The 23,518-nt window shown below is 49.2% G+C and overlaps 1 protein-coding gene across 2 annotated transcripts in view; it reads left to right on the top strand.

The window, feature by feature from the left end:
• rhpn2 (rhophilin, Rho GTPase binding protein 2) overlaps window positions 1-23,518 on the top strand; it is a 79,371-nt gene that overhangs the window by 33,707 nt on the left and 22,146 nt on the right. For both annotated transcript variants that reach the window (XM_036981670.1, XM_036981669.1), the window contains exons 3-7: window positions 8,079-8,207; window positions 14,176-14,251; window positions 21,693-21,770; window positions 21,898-22,022; window positions 22,869-23,035. In XM_036981670.1, the coding sequence (XP_036837565.1) occupies window positions 8,079-8,207; window positions 14,176-14,251; window positions 21,693-21,770; window positions 21,898-22,022; window positions 22,869-23,035 (575 nt within the window). The remainder of the gene's footprint in view (window positions 1-8,078; window positions 8,208-14,175; window positions 14,252-21,692; window positions 21,771-21,897; window positions 22,023-22,868; window positions 23,036-23,518) is intronic.

Below are 23,518 nucleotides of genomic sequence, written 5' to 3'. Positions count from 1 at the left end.
CCTCACCTGGCCTCTCTCTGTCCTCCCCTATACCCTCACCTGGCCTCTCTCTCTCTTTCTTTCTTCCCCCGTCTGTTGTCAGGTTTCAGTAGTTCTACGTTCCTCCTCTCTCCTAGCAGCAGGTAAAGAAGTGTACCGACCAGACCGACTGGTTTGTCCAGGTTTATTTATGTGGAGTCACTCCCTGATAATAATCCACTGGTCTCTACTGTCTCTTTCCTGTCTCTCTACCGTGTTTACCGTCTCCACTGTCTGTCTACTGCTCTTACTGTCTCTCTACTGCTCTTACTGTCTCTCTACTGCTCTTACTGTCTCTACTGCTCTTACTGTCTCTCTACTGCTCTTACTGTCTCTCTACTGCTCGTACCGTCTCTCTACTGCTCTTACTGTCCTCTCTACTGTTTCTCTACTGCTCTTACCGTCTCTCTACTGCTCTTACTGTCTCTCTACTGCTCTTACTGTTTCTCTACTGTCTCTACTGCTCTTACCGTCTCTCTACTGCTCTTACTGTCTCTACTGCTCTTACTGTCTCTACTGCTCTTACTGTTTCTCTACTGTCTCTACTGCTCTTACCGTCTCTCTACTGCTCTTACTGTCTCTCTACTGCTCTTACTGTCTCTCTACTGCTCTTACTGTCTCTACTGTCTCTACTGCTCTTACTGTCTCTCTACTGTCTCTACTGCTCTTACTGTCTCTACTGTCTCTACTGCTCTTACTGTCTCTACTGTCTCTACTGCTCTTACTGTCTCTCTACTGCTCTTACTGTTTCTCTACTGTCTCTACTGCTCTTACTGTCTCTCTACTGCTCTTACTGTCTCTCTACTGCTCTTACCGTCTCTCTACTGCTCTTACTGTCTCTACTGCTCTTACTGTCTCTCTACTGCTCTTACCGTCTCTCTACTGCTCTTACTGTCTCTCTACTGCTCTTACCGTCTCTCTACTGCTCTTACTGTCTCTCTACTGCTCTTACTGTCTCTCTACTGCTCTTACTGTCTCTCTACTGCTCTTACCGTCTCTCTACTGCTCTTACTGTCTCTACTGCTCTTACTGTCTCTCTACTGCTCTTACTGTCTCTCTACTGCTCTTACCGTCTCTCTACTGCTCTTACTGTTTCTCTACTGCTCTTACCGTCTCTCTACTGCTCTTACTGTCTCTCTACTGCTCTTACCGTCTCTCTACTGCTCTTACCGTCTCTCTACTGCTCTTACTGTCTCTCTACTGCTCTTACCGTCTCTCTACTGCTCTTACTGTCTCTCTACTGCTCTTACCGTCTCTCTACTGCTCTTACTGTCTCTCTACTGCTCTTACCGTCTCTCTACTGCTCTTACTGTCTCTCTACTGCTCTTACCGTCTCTCTACTGCTCTTACTGTTTCTCTACTGCTCTTACCGTCTCTCTACTGCTCTTACTGTCTCTCTACTGCTCTTACCGTCTCTCTACTGCTCTTACTGTCTCTCTACTGCTCTTACTGTCTCTCTACTGCTCTTACTGTCTCTACTGTCTCTACTGCTCTTACTGTCTCTCTACTGTCTCTACTGCTCTTACTGTCTCTACTGTCTCTACTGCTCTTACTGTCTCTACTGTCTCTACTGCTCTTACTGTCTCTCTACTGCTCTTACTGTTTCTCTACTGTCTCTACTGCTCTTACTGTCTCTCTACTGCTCTTACTGTCTCTCTACTGCTCTTACCGTCTCTCTACTGCTCTTACTGTCTCTACTGCTCTTACTGTCTCTCTACTGCTCTTACCGTCTCTCTACTGCTCTTACTGTCTCTACTGCTCTTACTGTCTCTCTACTGCTCTTACCGTCTCTCTACTGCTCTTACTGTCTCTACTGCTCTTACTGTCTCTCTACTGCTCTTACTGTCTCTCTACTGCTCTTACCGTCTCTCTACTGCTCTTACTGTTTCTCTACTGCTCTTACCGTCTCTCTACTGCTCTTACTGTCTCTCTACTGCTCTTACCGTCTCTCTACTGCTCTTACCGTCTCTCTACTGCTCTTACTGTCTCTCTACTGCTCTTACCGTCTCTCTACTGCTCTTACTGTCTCTCTACTGCTCTTACCGTCTCTCTACTGCTCTTACTGTCTCTCTACTGCTCTTACCGTCTCTCTACTGCTCTTACCGTCTCTCTACTGCTCTTACCGTCTCTCTACTGCTCTTACTGTCTCTCTACTGCTCTTACCGTTTCTCTACTGCTCTTACCGTTTCTCTACTGCTCTTACCGTCTCTCTACTGTCTCTCTACTGCTCTTACTGTCTCTCTACTGCTCTTACCGTCTCTCTACTGCTCTTACTGTTTCTCTACTGCTCTTACCGTCTCTCTACTGCTCTTACTGTCTCTCTACTGCTCTTACCGTCTCTCTACTGCTCTTACCGTCTCTCTACTGCTCTTACTGTCTCTCTACTGCTCTTACCGTCTCTCTACTGCTCTTACTGTCTCTACTGCTCTTACTGTCTCTACTGCTCTTACTGTCTCTCTACTGCTCTTACTGTCTCTCTACTGCTCTTACCGTCTCTCTACTGCTCTTACCGTCTCTCTACTGCTCTTACTGTCTCTCTACTGCTCTTACTGTCTCTCTACTGCTCTTACTGTCTCTCTACTGCTCTTACCGTCTCTCTACTGCTCTTACTGTCTCTCTACTGTTCTTACTGTCTCTCTACTGCTCTTACTGTCTCTACTGTTCTTACTGTCTCTCTACTGCTCTTACCGTCTCTCTACTGCTCTTACCGTCTCTCTACTGCTCTTACTGTCTCTACTGCTCTTACCGTCTCTCTACTGCTCTTACCGTCTCTCTACTGCTCTTACCGTCTCTCTACTGCTCTTACCGTCTCTCTACTGCCCTTACCGTCTCTCTACTGCTCTTACTGTCTCTCTACTGCTCTTACTGTCTCTCTACTGCTCTTACCGCCTCTCTACTGCTCTTACTGTCTCTCTACTGCTCTTACCGTCTCTCTACTGTCTGTCTTTCTGTTCTTACTGTCTCTCTACTGTTCTTACTGTCTCTCTACTGCTCTTACTGTCTTTCTGTTCTTACTGTCTCTCTACTGTCTGTCTTTCTGGTCTTACTGTCTCTCTACTGTCTCTACTGTTCTTACTGTCTCTCTACTGTCTCTCTACTGCTCTTACTGTCTCTCTACTGCTCTTACTGTCTCTCTACTGCTCTTACTGTCTCTCTACTGCTCTTACTGTCTCTCCTGTCTCTACTGCTCTTACTGTCTCTCTACTGCTCTTACTGTCTCTCTACTGCTCTTACTGTCTCTCTACTGCTCTTACTGTCTCTCCTGTCTCTACTGCTCTTACTGTCTCTCTACTGCTCTTACTGTCTCTCTACTGCTCTTACTGTCTCTCTACTGCTCTTACTGTTTCTCTACTGCTCTTACCGTCTCTCTACTGCTCTTACCGTCTCTCTACTGCTCTTACCGTCTCTCTACTGCTCTTACCGTCTCTCTACTGCTCTTACCGTCTCTCTACTGCTCTTACTGTCTCTCTACTGCTCTTACCGTTTCTCTACTGCTCTTACTGTCTCTCTACTGCTCTTACTGTCTCTCTACTGCTCTTACCGTCTCTCTACTGCTCTTACTGTCTCTCTACTGTTCTTACTGTCTCTCTACTGCTCTTACTGTCTCTACTGTTCTTACTGTCTCTCTACTGCTCTTACCGTCTCTCTACTATCTGTCTTTCTGTTCTTACTGTCTCTCTACTGTTCTTACTGTCTCTCTACTGCTCTTACTGTCTTTCTGTTCTTACTGTCTCTCTACTGTTCTTACTGTATCTCTACTGTCTCTACTGTTCTTACTGTCTCTCTACTGTCTCTCTACTGCTCTTACTGTCTCTACTGCTCTTACTGTCTCTCTACTGCTCTTACTGTCTCTCTACTGCTCTTACTGTCTCTCTACTGTTCTTACTGTCTCTCCTGTCTCTACTGCTCTTACTGTCTCTCTACTGCTCTTACTGTCTCTCTACTGCTCTTACCGTCTCTCTACTGCTCTTACCGTCTCTCTACTGCTCTTACCGTCTCTCTACTGCTCTTACTGTCTCTCTCCTGTCTCTCTACCGTGTTTACCGTCTCCACTGTCTGTCTACTGCTCTTACTGTCTCTCTACTGCTCTTACCGTCTCTCTACTGCTCTTACCGTCTCTCTACTGCTCTTACCGTCTCTCTACTGCTCTTACCGTCTCTCTACTGCTCTTACTGTCTCTCTACTGCTCTTACCGTCTCTCTACTGTTTCTCTACTGCTCTTACTGTCTCTCTACCGTGTTTACCGTCTCCACTGTCTCTCTACTGTCTCTCTACTGCTCTTACTGTCTCTACTGCTCTTACTGTTTCTCTACTGTTTCTCTACTGCTCTTACTGTCTCTCTACTGCTCTTACCGTCTCTCTACTGCTCTTACCGTCTCTCTACTGCTCTTACTGTCTCTACTGCTCTTACCGTCTCTCTACTGTCTGTCTTTCTGGTCTTACTGTCTCTCTACTGCTCTTACTGTCTTTCTGTTCTTACTGTCTCTCTACTGTTTTTACTGTCTTTCTGTTCTTACTGTCTCTCTACTGTCTCTACTGCTCTTACTGTCTCTCTACTGTTCTTACTGTCTCTCTACTGTTCTTACTGTCTCTCCTGTCTCTACTGTTTCCCTACTGTGTGAACTGAGTTTCCGGAGTCGGGTTCTGTCATTATGGATGCGTCCTCAATGGCTCCCTATTCTATATATAGTGCACTACTATTGGCCTGAGCCCTATGGGCCCTGGTGTAAAGTAGTGCACTATATAGTGAATAGGGTACCATTTTGAACCTCACTGTATCTAGTCTGACCTCAGGGGTCCTTCACTTCCTCTCTGGAAGAGGTCCTTCTCAAAACCCCTGGAAATACATGGAATTTATGCCAAAATATAAAAGGTGCAGATTCAGGAGAATGGCTGTAGCTCCACCACACCACTCATTAGGGTCTAAGTGTTTCCATGTATTGGTGTGTGACTGTATATGAACTGTGGTGATGAGATTAATCCTGTCCCCTGAGCCATCTAGGCCAATATCAGAGCCAGGTCAGGAAACCTCATCTAGCCGTGTCCCAAATGGAACACTGGCCCTGGTCAAAAGTAGTGCACTATAGAGAGAATAGAGTGCCATCTGACATTTGGGACTATGTCTCAACTGAGCAGTTCCCATGGACCTCGCCTTGTCTCCAGTCAGTCCTCTGTCTCCAGTCAGTCCTCTGTCTCCAGTCAGTCCTCTGTCTCCAGTCAGTCAGTCCTCTGTCTCCAGTCAGTCAGTCCTCTGTCTCCAGTCAGTCAGTCCTCTGTCTCCAGTCAGTCAGTCCTCTGTCTCCAGTCAGTCAGTCCTCTGTCTCCAGTCAGTCAGTCCTCTGTCTCCAGTCAGTCCTCTGTCTCCAGTCAGTCCTCTGTCTCCAGTCAGTCAGTCAGTCCTCTGTCTCCAGTCAGTCCTCTGTCTCCAGTCAGTCCTCTGTCTCCAGTCAGTCCTCTGTCTCCAGTCAGTCAGTCAGTCCTCTGTCTCCAGTCAGTCAGTCAGTCCTCTGTCTCCAGTCAGTCCTCTGTCTCCAGTCAGTCAGTCCTCTGTCGTCAGTCAGTCCTCTGTCTCCAGTCAGTCCTCTGTCTCCAGTCAGTCAGTCAGTCCTCTGTCTCCAGTCAGTCAGTCCTCTGTCTCCAGTCAGTCCTCTGTCTCCAGTCAGTCCTCTGTCTCCAGTCAGTCAGTCAGTCCTCTGTCTCCAGTCAGTCAGTCAGTCCTCTGTCTCCAGTCAGTCAGTCAGTCCTCTGTCTCCAGTCAGTCAGTCAGTCCTCTGTCTCCAGTCAGTCAGTCAGTCCTCTGTCTCCAGTCAGTCCTCTGTCTCCAGTCAGTCCTCTGTCTCCAGTCAGTCCTCTGTCTCCAGTCAGTCCTCTGTCGTCAGTCAGTCCTCTGTCTCCAGTCAGTCCTCTGTCTCCAGTCAGTCAGTCAGTCCTCTGTCTCCAGTCAGTCCTCTGTCTCCAGTCAGTCCTCTGTCTCCAGTCAGTCCTCTGTCTCCAGTCAGTCCTCTGTCTCCAGTCAGTCCTCTGTCTCCAGTCAGTCAGTCCTCTGTCGTCAGTCAGTCCTCTGTCTCCAGTCAGTCCTCTGTCTCCAGTCAGTCAGTCAGTCCTCTGTCTCCAGTCAGTCAGTCCTCTGTCTCCAGTCAGTCCTCTGTCTCCAGTCAGTCCTCTGTCTCCAGTCAGTCAGTCAGTCAGTCCTCTGTCTCCAGTCAGTCAGTCAGTCCTCTGTCTCCAGTCAGTCAGTCAGTCCTCTGTCTCCAGTCAGTCAGTCAGTCCTCTGTCTCCAGTCAGTCAGTCAGTCCTCTGTCTCCAGTCAGTCAGTCAGTCCTCTGTCTCCAGTCAGTCCTCTGTCTCCAGTCAGTCCTCTGTCTCCAGTCAGTCCTCTGTCTCCAGTCAGTCCTCTGTCTCCAGTCAGTCAGTCCTCTGTCTCCAGTCAGTCAGTCCTCTGTCTCCAGTCAGTCAGTCCTCTGTCTCCAGTCAGTCAGTCAGTCCTCTGTCTCCAGTCAGTCCTCTGTCTCCAGTCAGTCAGTCAGTCAGTCCTCTGTCTCCAGTCAGTCAGTCAGTCAGTCCTCTGTCTCCTTCCTGGGTCAGGCCCCACTAGCCCATTACTCTCTGGTCCCAGAGGGCATCAGTCTTCCTTTCCCACCCATTCTGGGTGTATCTTAGTGCCCCACTGCCTGGGTAGGGATCCATCAAGTCTGGGCCTCATCTGTATTGTTGGCCCACAACACAGAGCTTCAGAGAGACCACGAGGCCCCCGTGTGCTCTGTGACCCACGAGGCCCCCGTGTGCTCTGTGACCCACGAGGCCCCCGTGTGCTCTGTGACCCACGAGGCCCCCATGTGCTCTGTGACCCACGGGGGCCCCCGTGTGCTCTGTGACCCACGGGGGCCCCCGTGTGCTCTGTGACCCACGGGGGCCCCCGTGTGCTCTGTGACCCACGGGGGCCCCCGTGTGCTCTGTGACCCACGGGGGCCCCCGTGTGCTCTGTGACCCACGGAGGCCCCCTTGTGCTCTGTGACCCACGGGGCCCCGTGTGCTCTGTGACCCACGAGGGCCCCGTGTGCTCTGTGACCCACGAGGCCCCCGTGTGCTCTGTGACCCACGAGGCCCCCGTGTGCTCTGTGACCCACGGGGGCCCCCGTGTGCTCTGTGACCCACGGAGGCCCCCTTGTGCTCTGTGACCCACGGGGCCCCGTGTGCTCTGTGACCCACGAGGGCCCACGTGTGTTCTGTGACCTAAAGATCTGACAGCCATAATTGTAGGTCTGTCCTTCCCTCCTTCCGTACGTAAACCAAGATATATGTAAAAAGTCAAGGTGGGGGCAGTCTTAACAGCTTCTTGTAAGAGTCCCCCGGGAGATAAGTGGCAGGGGTGGTACAGCCCCCCCCCCCCCCCCCCGGGAGATAAGTGGCAGGGGTGGTACAGCCCCCCCCCCCCCCCCCCTCCCGGGAGATAAGTGGCAGGGGTGGTACAGCCCCCCCCCCGGGAGATAGTGGCAGGGGTGGTACAGCCCCCCCCCGGGAAATAGTGGCAGGGGTGGTACAGCCCCCCCCGGGAAATAGTGGCAGGGGTGGTACAGCCCCCCCCCCCCCCCCCCCCCGGGAAATAGTGGCGGGGGTGGTAAAGCCCCCCCCCCCCCGGGAGATAGTGGCAGGGGTGGTACAGCCCCCCCCGGGAAATAGTGGCGGGGGTGGTAAAGCCCCCCCCCCCGGGAGATAGTGGCAGGGGTGGTACAGCCCCCCCCCCCCCCGGGAGATAGTGGCAGGGGTGGTACAGCTCCCCCCCCCCCCCCTGGGAGATAGTGGCAGGGGTGGTACAGTCCCCCCGGGAGATAGTGGCAGGGGTGGTACAGCGCCCCCCCCCCCCCCCCCCCCCCCCCCCGGGAGATAGTGGCAGGGGTGTAAACAACCTGTAATAATTTACCTCAGTCTGACAGCTCAGTCTTGTCTGTCAAAGTTTGTATCTCAAATGCTTGAAAAATAAATTCTCGTATTCTCCCACAACCCTTTTCTTCAGTTCTGTGAACGCTAACATGCCTTTCCTTTTCTCTTCCCGTCTCCAGGGCGACCTCCAACAACAAAGTGTGTGATATGGTCGTTCTGGAGCTGAGCTATATCAACTCTAACCTGCAGCTGCTCATGGAACAACTGGAGGGACTCAACAGCTCCGTGGAGGTCTACCAGAACATCCAGTGAGTAAACGGCGTCTCTTTAAAACGGCGTCTCTTTAAAACGGCGTCTCTTTAAAACGGCGTCTCTTTAAAACGGCGTCTCTTTAAAACGGCGTCTCTTTAAAACGGCGTCTCTTTAAAACGGCGTCTCTTTAAACAGATCCCCTTTAAACAGATCCCCTTTAAACAGATCCCCTTTAAACAGATCCCCTTTAAACAGATCCCCTTTAAACAGATCCCCTTTAAACAGCACCCCTTTAAACAGCACCCCTTTAAACAGCACCCCTTTAAACAGATCCCCTTTAAACAGATCCCCTTTAAACAGATCCCCTTTATAACGACGCCCCTTTATAACGACGCCCCTTTAAACAGATCCCCTTTAAACAGATCCCCTTTAAACAGATCCCCTTTAAACAGATCCCCTTTAAACAGATCCCCCTTTAAACAGATCCCCTTTAAACAGATCCCCTTTAAACAGATCCCCTTTATAACGACGCCCCTTTAAACAGATCCCCTTTAAACAGATCCCCTTTAAACAGATCCCCTTTAAACAGATCCCCTTTATAACGACGCCCCTTTAAACAGATCCCCTTTAAACAGATCCCCTTTAAACAGATCCCCTTTAAACAGATCCCCTTTAAACGGCGCCCCTTTAAACAGATCCCCTTTAAACAGATCCCCTTTAAACAGATCCCCTTTAAACAGATCCCCTTTAAACGGATCCCCTTTAAACAGATCCCCTTTAAACGGATCCCCTTTAAACAGATCCCCTTTAAACAGATCCCCTTTAAACAGATCCCCTTTATAACGACGGCCCTTTAAACAGAGCCCCTTTAAACAGATCCCCTTTAAACAGATCCCCTTTAAACAGATCCCCTTTAAACAGATCCCCTTTAAACAGATCCCCTTTAAACAGCACCCCTTTAAACAGATCCCCTTTAAACAGATCCCCTTTACACAGATCCCCTTTAAACAGATCCCCTTTAAACAGATCCCCTTTAAACAGATCTCCTTTAAACAGATCCCCTTTAAACAGATCCCCTTTAAACAGATCCCCTTTAAACAGCGCCCCTTTAAACAGATCCCCTTTAAACAGATCCCCTTTAAACAGATCCCCTTTAAACAGATCCCCTTTAAACAGATCCCCTTTAAACAGATCCCCTTTAAACAGATCCCCTTTAAACAGATCCCCTTTAAACAGATCCCCTTTAAACAGCACCCCTTTAAACAGCACCCCTTTAAACAGATCCCCTTTAAACAGATCCCCTTTAAACAGATCCCCTTTAAACAGATCCCCTTTATAACGACGCCCCTTTATAACGACGCCCCTTTAAACAGATCCCCTTTAAACAGATCCCCTTTAAACAGATCCCCCTTTAAACAGATCCCCTTTAAACAGATCCCCTTTAAACAGATCCCCTTTATAACGACGCCCCTTTAAACAGATCCCCTTTAAACAGATCCCCTTTAAACAGATCCCCTTTAAACAGATCCCCTTTAAACAGATCCCCTTTATAACGACGCCCCTTTAAACAGATCCCCTTTAAACAGATCCCCTTTAAACAGATCCCCTTTAAACAGATCCCCTTTAAACAGAGCCCCTTTAAACAGCACCCCTTTAAACAGATCCCCTTTAAACAGATCCCCTTTAAACAGATCCCCTTTATAACGACGCCCCTTTAAACAGATCCCCTTTAAACAGATCCCCTTTAAACAGATCCCCTTTAAACAGATCCCCTTTAAACAGATCCCCTTTAAACGGCGCCCCTTTAAACAGATCCCCTTTAAACAGATCCCCTTTAAACAGATCCCCTTTAAACAGATCCCCTTTAAACGGATCCCCTTTAAACAGATCCCCTTTAAACGGATCCCCTTTAAACAGATCCCCTTTAAACAGATCCCCTTTAAACAGATCCCCTTTATAACGACGGCCCTTTAAACAGAGCCCCTTTAAACAGATCCCCTTTAAACAGATCCCCTTTAAACAGATCCCCTTTAAACAGATCCCCTTTAAACAGATCCCCTTTAAACAGATCCCCTTTACACAGATCCCCTTTAAACAGATCCCCTTTAAACAGATCTCCTTTAAACAGATCCCCTTTAAACAGATCCCCTTTAAACAGATCCCCTTTAAACAGATCCCCTTTAAACAGCGCCCCTTTAAACAGATCCCCTTTAAACAGATCCCCTTTAAACAGATCCCCTTTAAACAGATCCCCTTTAAACAGATCCCCTTTATAACGACGCCCCTTTAAACAGATCCCCTTTAAACAGATCCCCTTTAAACAGATCCCCTTTAAACAGCGCCCCTTTAAACAGATCCCCTTTAAACAGATCCCCTTTAAACAGATCCCCTTTAAACAGATCCCCTTTAAACAGATCCCCTTTAAACAGCGCCCCTTTAAACAGCGCCCCTTTAAACAGATCCCCTTTAAACAGATCCCCTTTAAACAGCGCCCCTTTAAACAGATCCCCTTTAAACAGATCCCCTTTAAACAGCGCCCCTTTAAACAGATCCCCTTTAAACAGCGCCCCTTTAAACAGCGCCCCTTTAAACAGATCCCCTTTAAACAGATCCCCTTTAAACAGATCCCCTTTAAACAGATCCCCTTTAAACAGATCCCCTTTAAACAGATCCCTTTAAACAGATCCCCTTTAAACAGATCCCCTTTAAATGGCGCCCCTTTAAACAGATCCCCTTTAAACGGCGCCCCTTTGTGTGTGGAGGAGCGTGGAGACATGGGAGAACTTGAGAGGGTTGAGCACAAGGCGGGCTGCAGGGTTCTGGATTAGTTGCAGGGGTTTGATGGCACATAAATAAAACACTGTGAACCTAAACACACTACAGTCAACTGGGCCTTTAAATAAAACACTGTGAACCTAAACACACTACAGTCAACTGGGCCTTTAAACAAAACACTGTGAACCTAAACACACTACAGTCAACTGGGCCTTTAAATAAAACACTGTGAACCTAAACACACTACAGTCAACTGGGCCTTTAAATAAAACACTGTGAACCTAAACACACTACAGTCAACTGGGCCTTTAAATAAAACACCAGCAACCTAAACACACTACAGTCAACTGGGCCTTAAATAAAACACTGTGAACCTAAACACACTACAGTCAACTGGGCCTTTAAATAAAACACTGTGAACCTAAGTAAACACAAAATGCGCACATTGCTGTGGAATGCGGAGGGCTTTGATTAGTCTGACGGGCACCACAGCAGCTCAGAGGCTTCACATCAAAACAAAGCTGGTGAGAGAGAGAGAGCAACAGAGCGAGGAAAAGAAACCGGCCTGTCTGGTTGAGAACAGAAAACCAAAGATTATGGATGAGGAACCAGTGAGCTCCCAAGATTTACACCCACTCATATGTCTGATGAGGAAGTTAGCGTCTTCGGTCAGCAGCTCACAGTTGTGAGACGTTTTCGTGTGTCTCACCATCTAAATGGGTACAGCTGGCCTACACCGTCTAGATGGGTACAGCTGGTCTACACCGTCTAGATGGGTACAGCTGGCCTACACCGTCTAGATGGCTACAGCTGGCCTACACCGTCTAGATGGCTACAGCTGGCCTACACCGTCTAGATGGCTACAGCTGGCCTACACCGTCTAGATGGCTACAGCTGGCCTACACCGTCTAGATGGCTACAGCTGGCCTACACCGTCTAGATGGGTACAGCTGGCCTACACCGTCTAGATGGGTACAGCTGGCCTACATCGTCTAGATGGGTACAGCTGGTCTACACCATATAGATGGGTACTTAGTTGGTGCTTAGTTGGTACCAACTTAGTTGGTGCTTCCTGCTTTAGTTTTTGCTTGTAAGCAGGAATCAGGAGGACAGAATTGTGGTCATATTTGTCAAATGGAGGGTGAGGGTGAGCTTTGTACGTGTCTCTCTCTGTGTGGATGAAAGGTGGTCTAGAGTTGGGGGTTTTTCCCCTCTGGTTGCACATTTAACATGCTGGTAGAAATTGGGTCAAATGGATTTCAGTTTCCCTGCATTGAAGTCCCCGGCCACTAGGGGCGCAGCCTCTGGATGAGCTTTTTCCTGTTTGCTTATTGCCTTATTCAGCTCATTGAGTGCGGTTTATGGTAGTAAATGGAAAGCTATGAAAAAAATATATATACTGTATAAATACATCTAAGTAAATAGTGTAGTCTACAGCTTATCATGAGATACTCTACCTCAGGTGAGCAAAACCTCGAGATTTCCTTTAATATTAGATATCGTGCACCAGCTGTTCTTTACAAATAGACACAGATCGCCACCCCTTGTCTTAGCCGATGTGACGAAAACCCCGCCAGCTTGATGTTATCCCCGCTGTCGTTCAGGCACGACTCGGTGAAACATAAAATATTACCGTGTTTAATGTCCCGTTGGTAGGATATTCGTGATCGTATCTAAATGTGTCATCCAATGATTGTACATTGGCTAATAGAACCGATGGTAGAGGCAGATTACCCACGCATATACAAAATAAAAATGCTGCCCCCTGGTTTGCTTAATATAAGGAATGTTGAAATCCTTTTCACTTTTGATACTTTTAAACCCAGTATTTTACCGGGTGACTTTCACTTTTACTCAAGTATGACAGTTGGGTCCTTTATTCCACCGCTGGAAAACACCCTACACCTCCATCTGTATGCAGACACACACTCCTCATTAAGACACCATGTTCTCCATGACAACCAGAAACAAACAGAACATCACTCCTCATTAAGACACCATGTTCTCCATGACGACCAGAAACAAACAGAACATCACTCCTCATTAAGACACCATGTTCTCCATGACAACCAGAAACAAACAGAACATCACTCCTCATTAAGACACCATGTTCTCCATGACAACCAGAAACAAACAGAACATCACTCCTCATTAAGACACCATGTTCTCCATGACAACCAGAAACAAACAGAACATCCTGATTTGGTCAGAGTGCCCTCTCTGAGGCCCAATCAGAGCCCCTGGAGACCGGCCCAAGCACGTTCTCTTTTTTTCAATTCTGGTAAGAAGGTCTGACGGCCAAATGGCACCCTATTCCTCTAATGTGCACTACTTTTGATTAGACCCAGGGGGAATAGGGTGCCAGACCCAGGGGGAATAGGGTGCCAGACCCAGAGGGAATAGGGTGCCAGACCCAGAGGGAATAGGGTGCCAGACCCAGAGGGAATAGGGTGCCAGACCCAGAGGGAAGGTGCCAGACCCAGAGGGAATAGGGTGCCAGACCCAGAGGGAATAGGGTTCCAGACATATCCCTGGTTAATTACCAGTGAGTAAGGTGGACCCAGGTACCTCTGGGTGTTTACTCTGGGTTGTAGTGTATTGTGGGTCAGTGTTGGCGTGAGTAAGGTGGACCCAGGTACCTCTGGGTGTTTACTCTGGGTTGTAGTGTATTGTGGGTCAGTGTTGGCGTGAGTAAGGTGGACCCAGGTACCTCTGGGTGTTTACTCTGGGTTGTAGTGTATTGTGGGGCAGTGTTGGCGTGAGTAAGGTGGACCCAGGTACCTCTGGGTGTTTACTCTGGGTTGTAGTGTATTGTGGGGCAGTGTTGGCGTGAGTAAGGTGGACCCAGGTACCTCTGGGTGTTTACTCTGGGTTGTAGTGTATTGTGGGTCAGTGTTGGCGTGTCTGTAGGCAAAGAGAGACTGTTGTCAAAGGGTGTTCCCTCTGGCCTGCAATCTGAAGAGCAAATGTAAACTTTCTCCCACTTTAAAATGTTAATTTAGTTATGTATTGATGTCAGTGGCAGACTAAGTGAAAATGTGACTTCAATGGAAGTTTGGATTCAACTTAATTTGTGATATCAACTCTGAGCCTCACCGCTAACATCACACAGCCAAACCTGTCTGTTACATCACCTCAACAATATGTCTGTTAATGTGTGTAAAACTCTGAGCCTCACTGTTCACCACTAACATCACTGTATAACAGGTAAATATCACATGTCAACGATATCTCCTTTCCTATTTTCAGAGAGACCTCCAGCATCCCTCTCATCCCGCTGGGTCTGAAGGAGACTAAAGAGATGGACTTCTCTGTGTCATTCAAGGTAGACCTCCGTTTCACTACTTCTTCACTACCTGTACATTTCAGATCATCTTATCCAGGCCGACCTACAGTCAGGTTCTCTTATCCAGACCGACCTACAGTCAGGTTATCTTATCCAGACCGACATGCATTCAGTCAGGTTATCTTATCCAGACCGAAATGCATTCAGTCCTGTAGGTCGGCCTGGATAAGAGAACCTGACTGAATGCATGTCGGCCTGGATAAGAGAACCTGACTGAATGTAGGTCGGTCTGGATAAGAGAACCTGACTGTAGGTCGGTCTGGATAAGAGAACCTGACTGTAGGTCGGCCTGGATAAGAGAACCTGACTGAATGCAGGTCGGCCTGGATAAGAGAACCTGACTGAATGCATGTCGGTCTGGATAAGAGAACCTGACTGTTGGTTCTCTTTTCCAGACCGACGTACGGGCAGGGCATTCAGCTAAGGTACAGCAGCTGTTTCACAATTCATTGATATCAATTCCTTTGACCGCGATCTCTATTCTCCATTTGTTCAGTAGTATGTAGTGGATATATAAGCTATAGGTTGTGTCCCAAATTGCAACCTACTCCCTATTTTATGCACTACTGTTGGCCCCTGGTCAAAAGTAGTGCACTACGGGGGGAATACAGTGCCATCGGGATCTAAACCATTTGTTCAGCATTTCATCAGGTTCAGTAGATTCAAGTTTAACCCCGTGATGTTTTGACCCTCGGCAAACAGCTTTATTATTGTCAACTAGGTCACATCTCTGTCAACCAGGAAATGACAACCGCACACTTAGCCTACCGGTGGTGGGGAATACCATGATGTCACCTTTATACCGCTGTGAGGTGCAGATAAGGACTTGGCAGTATCTAGACGATTGACTTAGGCTACGTCCTGTGAGGTGCAGATAAGGACTTGACAGTATCTAGACGATTGACTTAGGCTACGTCCTGTGAGGTGCAGATAAGGACTTGACAGTATCTAGATGATTGACTTAGGCTGCGTCCTGTGAGGCGCAGATAAGGACTTGACAGTATCTAGACGATTGACTTAGGCTACGTCCTGTGAGGTGCAGATAAGGACTTGACAGTATCTAGACGATTGACTTAGGCTACGTCCTGTGAGGTGCAGATAAGGACTTGACAGTATCTAGACGATTGACTTAGGCTGCGTCCTGTGAGGTGCAGATAAGGACTTGACAGTATCTAGACGATTGACTTAGGCTACGTCCTGTGAGGTGCAGATAAGGACTTAACAGTATCTAGACGATTGACTTAGGCTGCGTCCTGTGAGGTGCAGATAAGGACTTGACAGTATCTAGACGATTGACTTAGGCTACGTCCTGTGAGGTGCAGATAAGGACTTGACAGTATCTAGACGATTGACTTAGGCTACGTCCTGTGAGGCGCAGATAAGGACTTGACAGTATCTAGACGATTGACTTAGGCTGCGTCCTGTGAGGTGCAGATAAGGACTTGACAGTATCTAGACGATTGACTTAGGCTACGTCCTGTGAGGTGCAGATAAGGACTTGACAGTATCTAGACGATTGACTTAGGCTACGTCCTGTGAGGTGCAGATAAGGACTTGACAGTATCTAGACGATTGACTTAGGCTACGTCCTGTGAGGTGCAGATAAGGACTTAACAGTATCTAGACGATTGACTTAGGCTGCGTCCTGTGAGGTGCAGATAAGGACTTGACAGTATCTAGACGATTGACTTAGGCTACGTCCTGTGAGGTGCAGATAAGGACTTAACAGTATCTAGACGATTGACTTAGGCTGCGTCCTGTGAGGTGCAGATAAGGACTTGACAGTATCTAGACGATTGACTTAGGCTACGTCCTGTGAGGTGCAGATAAGGACTTAACAGTATCTAGACGATTGACTTAGGCTGCGTCCTGTGAGGTGCAGATAAGGACTTGACAGTATCTAGACGATTGACTTAGGCTACGTCCTGTGAGGTGCAGATAAGGACTTGACAGTATCTAGACGATTGACTTAGGCTGCGTCCTGTGAGGTGCAGATAAGGACTTGACAGTATCTAGACGATTGACTTAGGCTACGTCCTGTGAGGTGCAGATAAGGACTTGACAGTATCTAGATGATTGACTTAGGCTGCGTCCTGTGAGGCGCAGATAAGGACTTGACAGTATCTAGACGATTGACTTAGGCTACGTCCTGTGAGGTGCAGATAAGGACTTAACAGTATCTAGACGATTGACTTAGGCTGCGTCCTGTGAGGTGCAGATAAGGACTTGACAGTATCTAGACGATTGACTTAGGCTACGTCCTGTGAGGTGCAGATAAGGACTTGACAGTATCTAGATGATTGACTTAGGCTGCGTCCTGTGAGGTGCAGATAAGGACTTGACAGTATCTAGACGATTGACTTAGGCTACGTCCTGTGAGGCTCAGATAAGGACTTGACAGTATCTAGACGATTGACTTAGGCTGCGTCCTGTGAGGTGCAGATAAGGACTTGACAGTATCTAGACAATTGACTTAGGCTACGTCCTGTGAGGTGCAGATAAGGACTTGACAGTATCTAGACGATTGACTTAGGCTACGTCCTGTGAGGTGCAGATAAGGACTTGACAGTATCTAGACGATTGACTTAGGCTGCGTCCTGTGAGGTGCAGATAAGGACTTGACAGTATCTAGACGATTGACTTAGGCTACGTCCTGTGAGGTGCAGATAAGGACTTGACAGTATCTAGACGATTGACTTAGGCTGCGTCCTGTGAGGTGCAGATAAGGACTTGACAGTATCTAGACGATTGACTTAGGCTACGTCCTGTGAGGTGCAGATAAGGACTTGGCAGTATCTAGACGATTGACTTAGGCTGCGTCCTGTGAGGTGCAGAGAAGGACTTGACAGTATCTAGACGATTGACTTAGGCTACGTCCCAAATGGGACCCTATTCCCCAGATTGACCAGAGCCCTTGTGGGTCCTCCCTTGTGGGTCCTCCCTTGTGGGTCCTCCCTTGTGGGCTTCCCTTGTGGGGCCTCCCTTGTGGTCCTCCCTTGTGGGTCCTCCCTTGTGGGTCCTCCCTTGTGGGGCCTCCCTTGTGGGGCCTCCCTTGTGGGCCTTGGTCAAACGTAGTGCACTAGGGAATAGGGTGCCATTTGAGACGCGACCTTCCTGTATCTGTCTGTTAAGTGGGTCCTACTTCTAGCCTGTAATCAACTAGCTTTAATGACCAGGTGTCAGTGACATACTGTCTGGTTGCTAGTCAGGAGTCCCAACGCTGATCTAGATAGACACTGACGCTGGGTTCGGCTCAGGTTTGGTTGGGTCTGGGGAGGGGGAGGGGACAGGTTTGTTTGGGTCTTCGGAGGGCTCAGGTGTGGTTGCGTCTGGGGAGGGCTCAGGTGTGGTTGGGTCTGGGGAGGGGTCAGGTGTGGTTGGGTCTGGGGAGGGGTCAGGTGTGGTTGGGTCTGGGGAGGGGTCAGGTTTGGTTGAGTCTGGGGAGGGGACAGGTTGGTTGGTTCTGGGGAGGGGTCAGGTTTGGTTGAGTCTGGGGAGGGGACAGGTTGGTTGGTTCTGGGGAGAGGTCAGGTTTGGTTGGGTCTAGGGAGGGGACAGGTTTGGTTGGGTCTGGGGAGGGGAGGGGAGAGGTTTGGTTGGGTCTGGGGAGGGGAGGGGGCAGGTTTGGTTGGGTCTAGGGAGGGGAGGGGACAGGTTTGGTTGGGTCTGGGGAGGGGAGGGGACAGGTTTGGTTGGGTCTGGGGAGAGGTCAGGTTTGGTTGAGTCTGGGGAGGGGACAGGTTGGTTGGTTCTGAGGAGAGGTCAGGTTTGGTTGAGTCTGGGGAGGGGACAGGTTGGTTGGTTCTTGGGAGAGGTCAGGTTTGGTTGAGTCTGGGGAGGGGACAGGTTGGTTGGTTCTGGGGAGAGGTCAGGTTTGGTTGGTTCTGGGGAGGGGAGGGGACAGGTTTGGTTGGGTCTGGGGAGGGGAGTGACAGGTTTGGTTGGGTCTAGGGAGGGGACAGGTTTGGTTGGGTCTGGGGAGGGGTCAGGTTTGGTTGGGTCTGGGGAGGGGTCAGGTTGGGTCTTGGGAGAGGTCAGGTACACACATGTTAAAGCACCCTGGACTGGTGTTTTGATGGGCTGTTGGCTCTATAACACAGTGGATGGTGTATTGATGGGTCGGTGGCTCTATAGGACAGTGGATGGTGTTTTGATGGGTCGGTGGCTCTATAGGACAGTGGATGGTGTTTTGATGGGTCGGTGGCTCTATAGGACAGTGGATGGTGTTTTGATGGGTCGGTGGCTCTATAGGACAGTGGATGGTGTTTTGATGGGTCGGTGGCTCTATAGGACAGTGGATGGTGTTTTGATGGGTCGGTGGCTCTATAGGACAGTGGATGGTGTTTTGATGGGTCGGTGGCTCTATAGGACAGTGGATGGTGTTTTGATGGGTCGGTGGCTCTATAGGACAGTGGATGGTGTTTTGATGGGTCGGTGGCTCTATAGGACAGTGGATGGTGTTTTGATGGGTCGGTGGCTCTATAGGACAGTGGATGGTGTTTTGATGGGTCGGTCACTATAGGACAGTGGATGGTGTTTTGATGGGTCGGTGGCTCTATAGGACAGTGGATGGTGTTTTGATGGGTCAGTGGCTCTATAGGACAGTGGATGGTGTTTTGATGGGTCGGTGGCTCTATAGGACAGTGGATGGTGTTTTGATGGGTCGGTGACTCTATAGGACAGTGGATGGTGTATTGATGGTTCGGTGGCTCTATAGGACAGTGGATGGTGTTTTGATGGGTCGGTTGCTCTATAGGACAGTGGATGGTGTTTTGATGGGTCGGTGGCTCTATAGGACAGTGGATGGTGTTTTGATGGGTCGGTGGCTCTATAACACAGTGGATGGTGTTTTGATGGGTCGGTGGCTCTATAACACAGTGGATGGTGTTTTGATGGGTCGGTCACTATAGGACAGTGGATGGTGTTTTGATGGGTCGGTGGCTCTATAGGACAGTGGATGGTGTTTTGATGGGTCGGTTGCTCTATAGGACAGTGGATGGTGTTTTGATGGGTCGGTGACTCTATAGGACAGCGGATGATGTTTTGATGGGTGGGTTGTTCTGTTCTGGTGTGTTGACGATGGTCTCTCTGTTCTGGTGTGTTGACGATGGTCTCTCTGTTCTGGTGTGTTGACGATGGTCTCCTCTCTGTTCTAGTGTGTTGATGATGGTCACTTCTCTGTTCTGGTGTGTTGATGATGGTCTTCTCTCTGTTCTGGTGTGTTGATGATGGTCACTTCTCTGTTCTGGTGTGTTGACGATGGTCACCTCTCTTTTCTGGTGTGTTGATGATGGTCTTCTCTCTTTTCTGGTGTGTTGATGATGGTCTCCTCTCTTTTCTGGTGTGTTGATAATGGTCTCCTCTCTTTTCTGGTGTGTTGATGATGGTCACTTCTCTGTTCTGGTGTGTTGACGATGGTCACCTCTCTGTTCTGGTGTGTTGATGATGGTCTCCTCTCTTTTCTGGTGTGTTGATGATGGTCTCCTCTCTTTTCTGGTGTGTTGATGATGGTCTTCTCTCTTTTCTGGTGTGTTGACGATGGTCTCCTCTCTTTTCTGGTGTGTTGACGATGGTCTCTCTGTTCTGGTGTGTTGACGATGGTCTCTCTGTTCTGGTGTGTTGACGATGGTCTCTCTGTACTGGTGTGTTGACGATGGTCTCTCTGTTCTGGTGTGTTGACGATGGTCTCTCTGTTCTGGTGTGTTGACGATGGTCTCTCTGTTCTGGTGTGTTGACGATGGTCTCTCTGTTCTGGTGTGTTGACGATGGTCTCTCTGTTCTGGTGTGTTGACGATGGTCTCTCCTCTCTGTTCTGGTGTGTTGACAATGGTCTCCTCTCTGTTCTGGTGTGTTGACGATGGTCTCCTCTCTGTTCTGGTGTGTTGACGATGGTCTCCTCTCTGTACTGGTGTGTTGACGATGGTCTCCTCTCTGTACTGGTGTGTTGACGATGGTCTCCTCTCTGTACTGGTGTGTTGACGATGGTCTCCACTCTGTACTGGTGTGTTGACGATGGTCTCTCTGTTCTGGTGTGTTGACGATGGTCTCCTCTCTGTACTGGTGTGTTGACGATGGTCTCCTCTCTGTACCGGTGTGTTGACGATGGTCTCCTCTCTGTACTGGTGTGTTGACGATGGTCTCTCTGTTCTGGTGTGTTGACGATGGTCTCCTCTCTGTACTGGTGTGTTGACGATGGTCTCCTCTCTGTACTGGTGTGTTGACGATGGTCTCCTCTCTGTACTGGTGTGTTGACGATGGTCTCCTCTCTGTACTGGTGTGTTGACGATGGTCTCCTCTCTGTTCTGGTGTGTTGACGATGGTCTCCTCTCTGTTCTGGTGTGTTGACGATGGTCTCCTCTCTGTTCTGGTGTGTTGACGATGGTCTCTCTGTTCTGGTGTGTTGACGATGGTCTCTCTGTTCTGGTGTGTTGACGATGGTCTCCTCTCTGTTCTAGTGTGTTGATGATGGTCACTTCTCTGTTCTGGTGTGTTGATGATGGTCTTCTCTCTGTTCTGGTGTGTTGATGATGGTCACTTCTCTGTTCTGGTGTGTTGATGATGGTCTTCTCTCTGTTCTGGTGTGTTGATGATGGTCACTTCTCTGTTCTGGTGTGTTGACGATGGTCACCTCTCTTTTCTGGTGTGTTGATGATGGTCTCCTCTCTTTTCTGGTGTGTTGACGATGGTCTCCTCTCTGTTCTGGTGTGTTGATGATGGTCTCCTCTCTTTTCTGGTGTGTTGATGATGGTCTCCTCTCTGTTCTGGTGTGTTGACGATGGTCTCTCTGTTCTGGTGTGTTGACGATGGTCTCTCTGTTCTGGTGTGTTGACGATGGTCTCCTCTCTGTTCTGGTGTGTTGACGATGGTCTCCTCTCTGTACTGGTGTGTTGATGATGGTCTCCTCTCTGTACTGGTGTGTTGACGATGGTCTCCTCTCTGTACCGGTGTGTTGACGATGGTCTCCTCTCTGTACTGGTGTGTTGACGATGGTCTCTCTGTTCTGGTGTGTTGACGATGGTCTCCTCTCTGTACTGGTGTGTTGACGATGGTCTCCTCTCTGTACTGGTGTGTTGACGATGGTCTCCTCTCTGTACTGGTGTGTTGACGATGGTCTCCTCTCTGTACTGGTGTGTTGACGATGGTCTCCTCTCTGTACTGGTGTGTTGACGATTGTCTCCTCTCTGTTCTGGTGTGTTGACGATGGTCTCCTCTCTGTTCTGGTGTGTTGACGATGGTCTCCTCTCTGTTCTGGTGTGTTGACGATGGTCTCCTCTCTGTTCTGGTGTGTTGACGATGGTCTCCTCTCTGTTCTGGTGTGTTGACGATGGTCTCCTCTCTGTTCTGGTGTGTTGACGATGGTCTCCTCTCTGTTCTGGTGTGTTGACGATGGTCTCCTCTCTGTTCTGGTGTGTTTTTCCAGGACTTCATCCTGGAGCACTACAGTGAAGATGGCTCCAGCTTCGAGGAGGAGATCGCTGACCTGATGGACCTGAGACAGGTACTTTCACCATCGGTCTCATTGAAATCTACATTGTCAGAGTGAAACTGGGTTCTCTATGGAATCACCCACCACACAGAAAACTGTCTTGTTGTATTTTGACGCTCTTTCCTCACCATACCCACAGGCCTGTCGTACCCCCAGTCGCAATGACGCCGGCATCGAGACCCTGGCCAAGTACTTCAGCCACATACCTCTACTGGAGAGCCGCTTCTTCTCCGCTACCCGCCAGATGGGAATCTTCTTTACTTGGTACGTTCCACCTCACTGTCTCCAATGCCCCGTCAATCATGGTCTGACCCAGCCCAGGGGTCCAGGTATCTGTAGTAGCTTCACCTGACTGTCTCCAATGCCCCGTCAATCATGGTCTGACCCAGCCCAGGGGTCCAGGTATCTATAGTAGCTTCACCTGACTGTCTCCAATGCACTTTTTGCCAGTCCTGTCTGGTCCAGCGACAGTGGGTTTGTGCCCATAGGCAATGTTGTTGCTGGTGAAGACCTGCCTTACAACAGGCCTACAAGCCCTCAGTCCAGCCTCTCTCATCCTATTGCGGACAGTCTGAGCACTGATGGAGGGTTTATACCCATAGGTGATGTCTGGCGAGGACCTGCCTTACAACAGGCCTACAAGCCCTCAGTTCAGCCTCTCTCAGCCTATTGTGGACAGTCTGAGCACTGATGGAGGGTTTATACCCATAGGTGATGTCTGGCGAGGACCTGCCTTACAACAGGCCTACAAGCCCTCAGTTCAGCCTCTCTCAGCCTATTGTGGACAGTCTGAGCACTGATGGAGGGCCTCTCTCCAGGGGTCAACATGTCTGTCTCTCCAGGGGTCAACACAGTGTTATGGTTCCACTAGTGACCTTTCTGTCTGTCTCTCCAGGGGTCATCATGGTGTTATGGTTCCACTAGTGACCTCTCTGTCGGTCTCTCCAGGGGTCATCATGGTGTTATGGTTCCACTAGTGACCTCTCTGTCTGTCTCTCCAGGGGTCATCATGGTGTTATGGTTCCACTAGTGACCTCTCTGTCGGTCTCTCCAGGGGTCAACACAGTGTTATGGTTCCACTAGTGACCTTTCTGTCTGTCTCTCTCCCAGGTATGACTCGTTCACAGGTGTTCCAGTGTGCCAGCAGAACGTGTCTCTGGAGAAGGCCAGTATTCTGTTCAACATCGGCGCCCTCTACACCCAGATCGGCACGCGCTGCAACCGCCAGACGGGCTCCGGCCTCCAGGATGCCATCACAGCCTTCCAGAAAGCTGCAGGTGAGGAGACACTAGAACCAGTCGGCTGTGTCCCACATGACACCTTATTCCCTCTATGTAGGGAATAGGGCCCTGGTTATAGGGAATAGGGTCCTGGTTATAGGGAATAGGGTCCTGGTTATAGGGAATAGGGTCCTGGTTATAGGGGATAGGGTCCTGGTTATAGGGAATAGGGTCCTGGTTATAGGGAATAGGGCCCTGGTTTTAGGGAATAGGGTCCTGGTTATAGGGAATAGGGTCCTGGTTATAGGGAATAGGGCCCTGGTTATAGTGAATAGGGCCCTGGTTATAGGGAATAGGGCCCTAGTTATAGGGAATAGGGCCCTGGTTATAGGGAATAGGGCCCTGGTTATAGGGAATAGGGTCCTGGTTATAGGGAATAGGGTCCTGGTTATAGGGAATAGGGTCCTGGTTATAGGGAATATGGCCCTGGTTATAGGGAATAGGGCAACTTGGTTATAGGGAATAGGGCCCTGGTTATAG

Source organism: Oncorhynchus mykiss, chromosome 6 (assembly GCF_013265735.2).
Source record: "Oncorhynchus mykiss isolate Arlee chromosome 6, USDA_OmykA_1.1, whole genome shotgun sequence".
NCBI lineage: Eukaryota > Metazoa > Chordata > Actinopteri > Salmoniformes > Salmonidae > Oncorhynchus > Oncorhynchus mykiss.
This window is presented reverse-complemented; position numbering and strand designations above follow the sequence as displayed.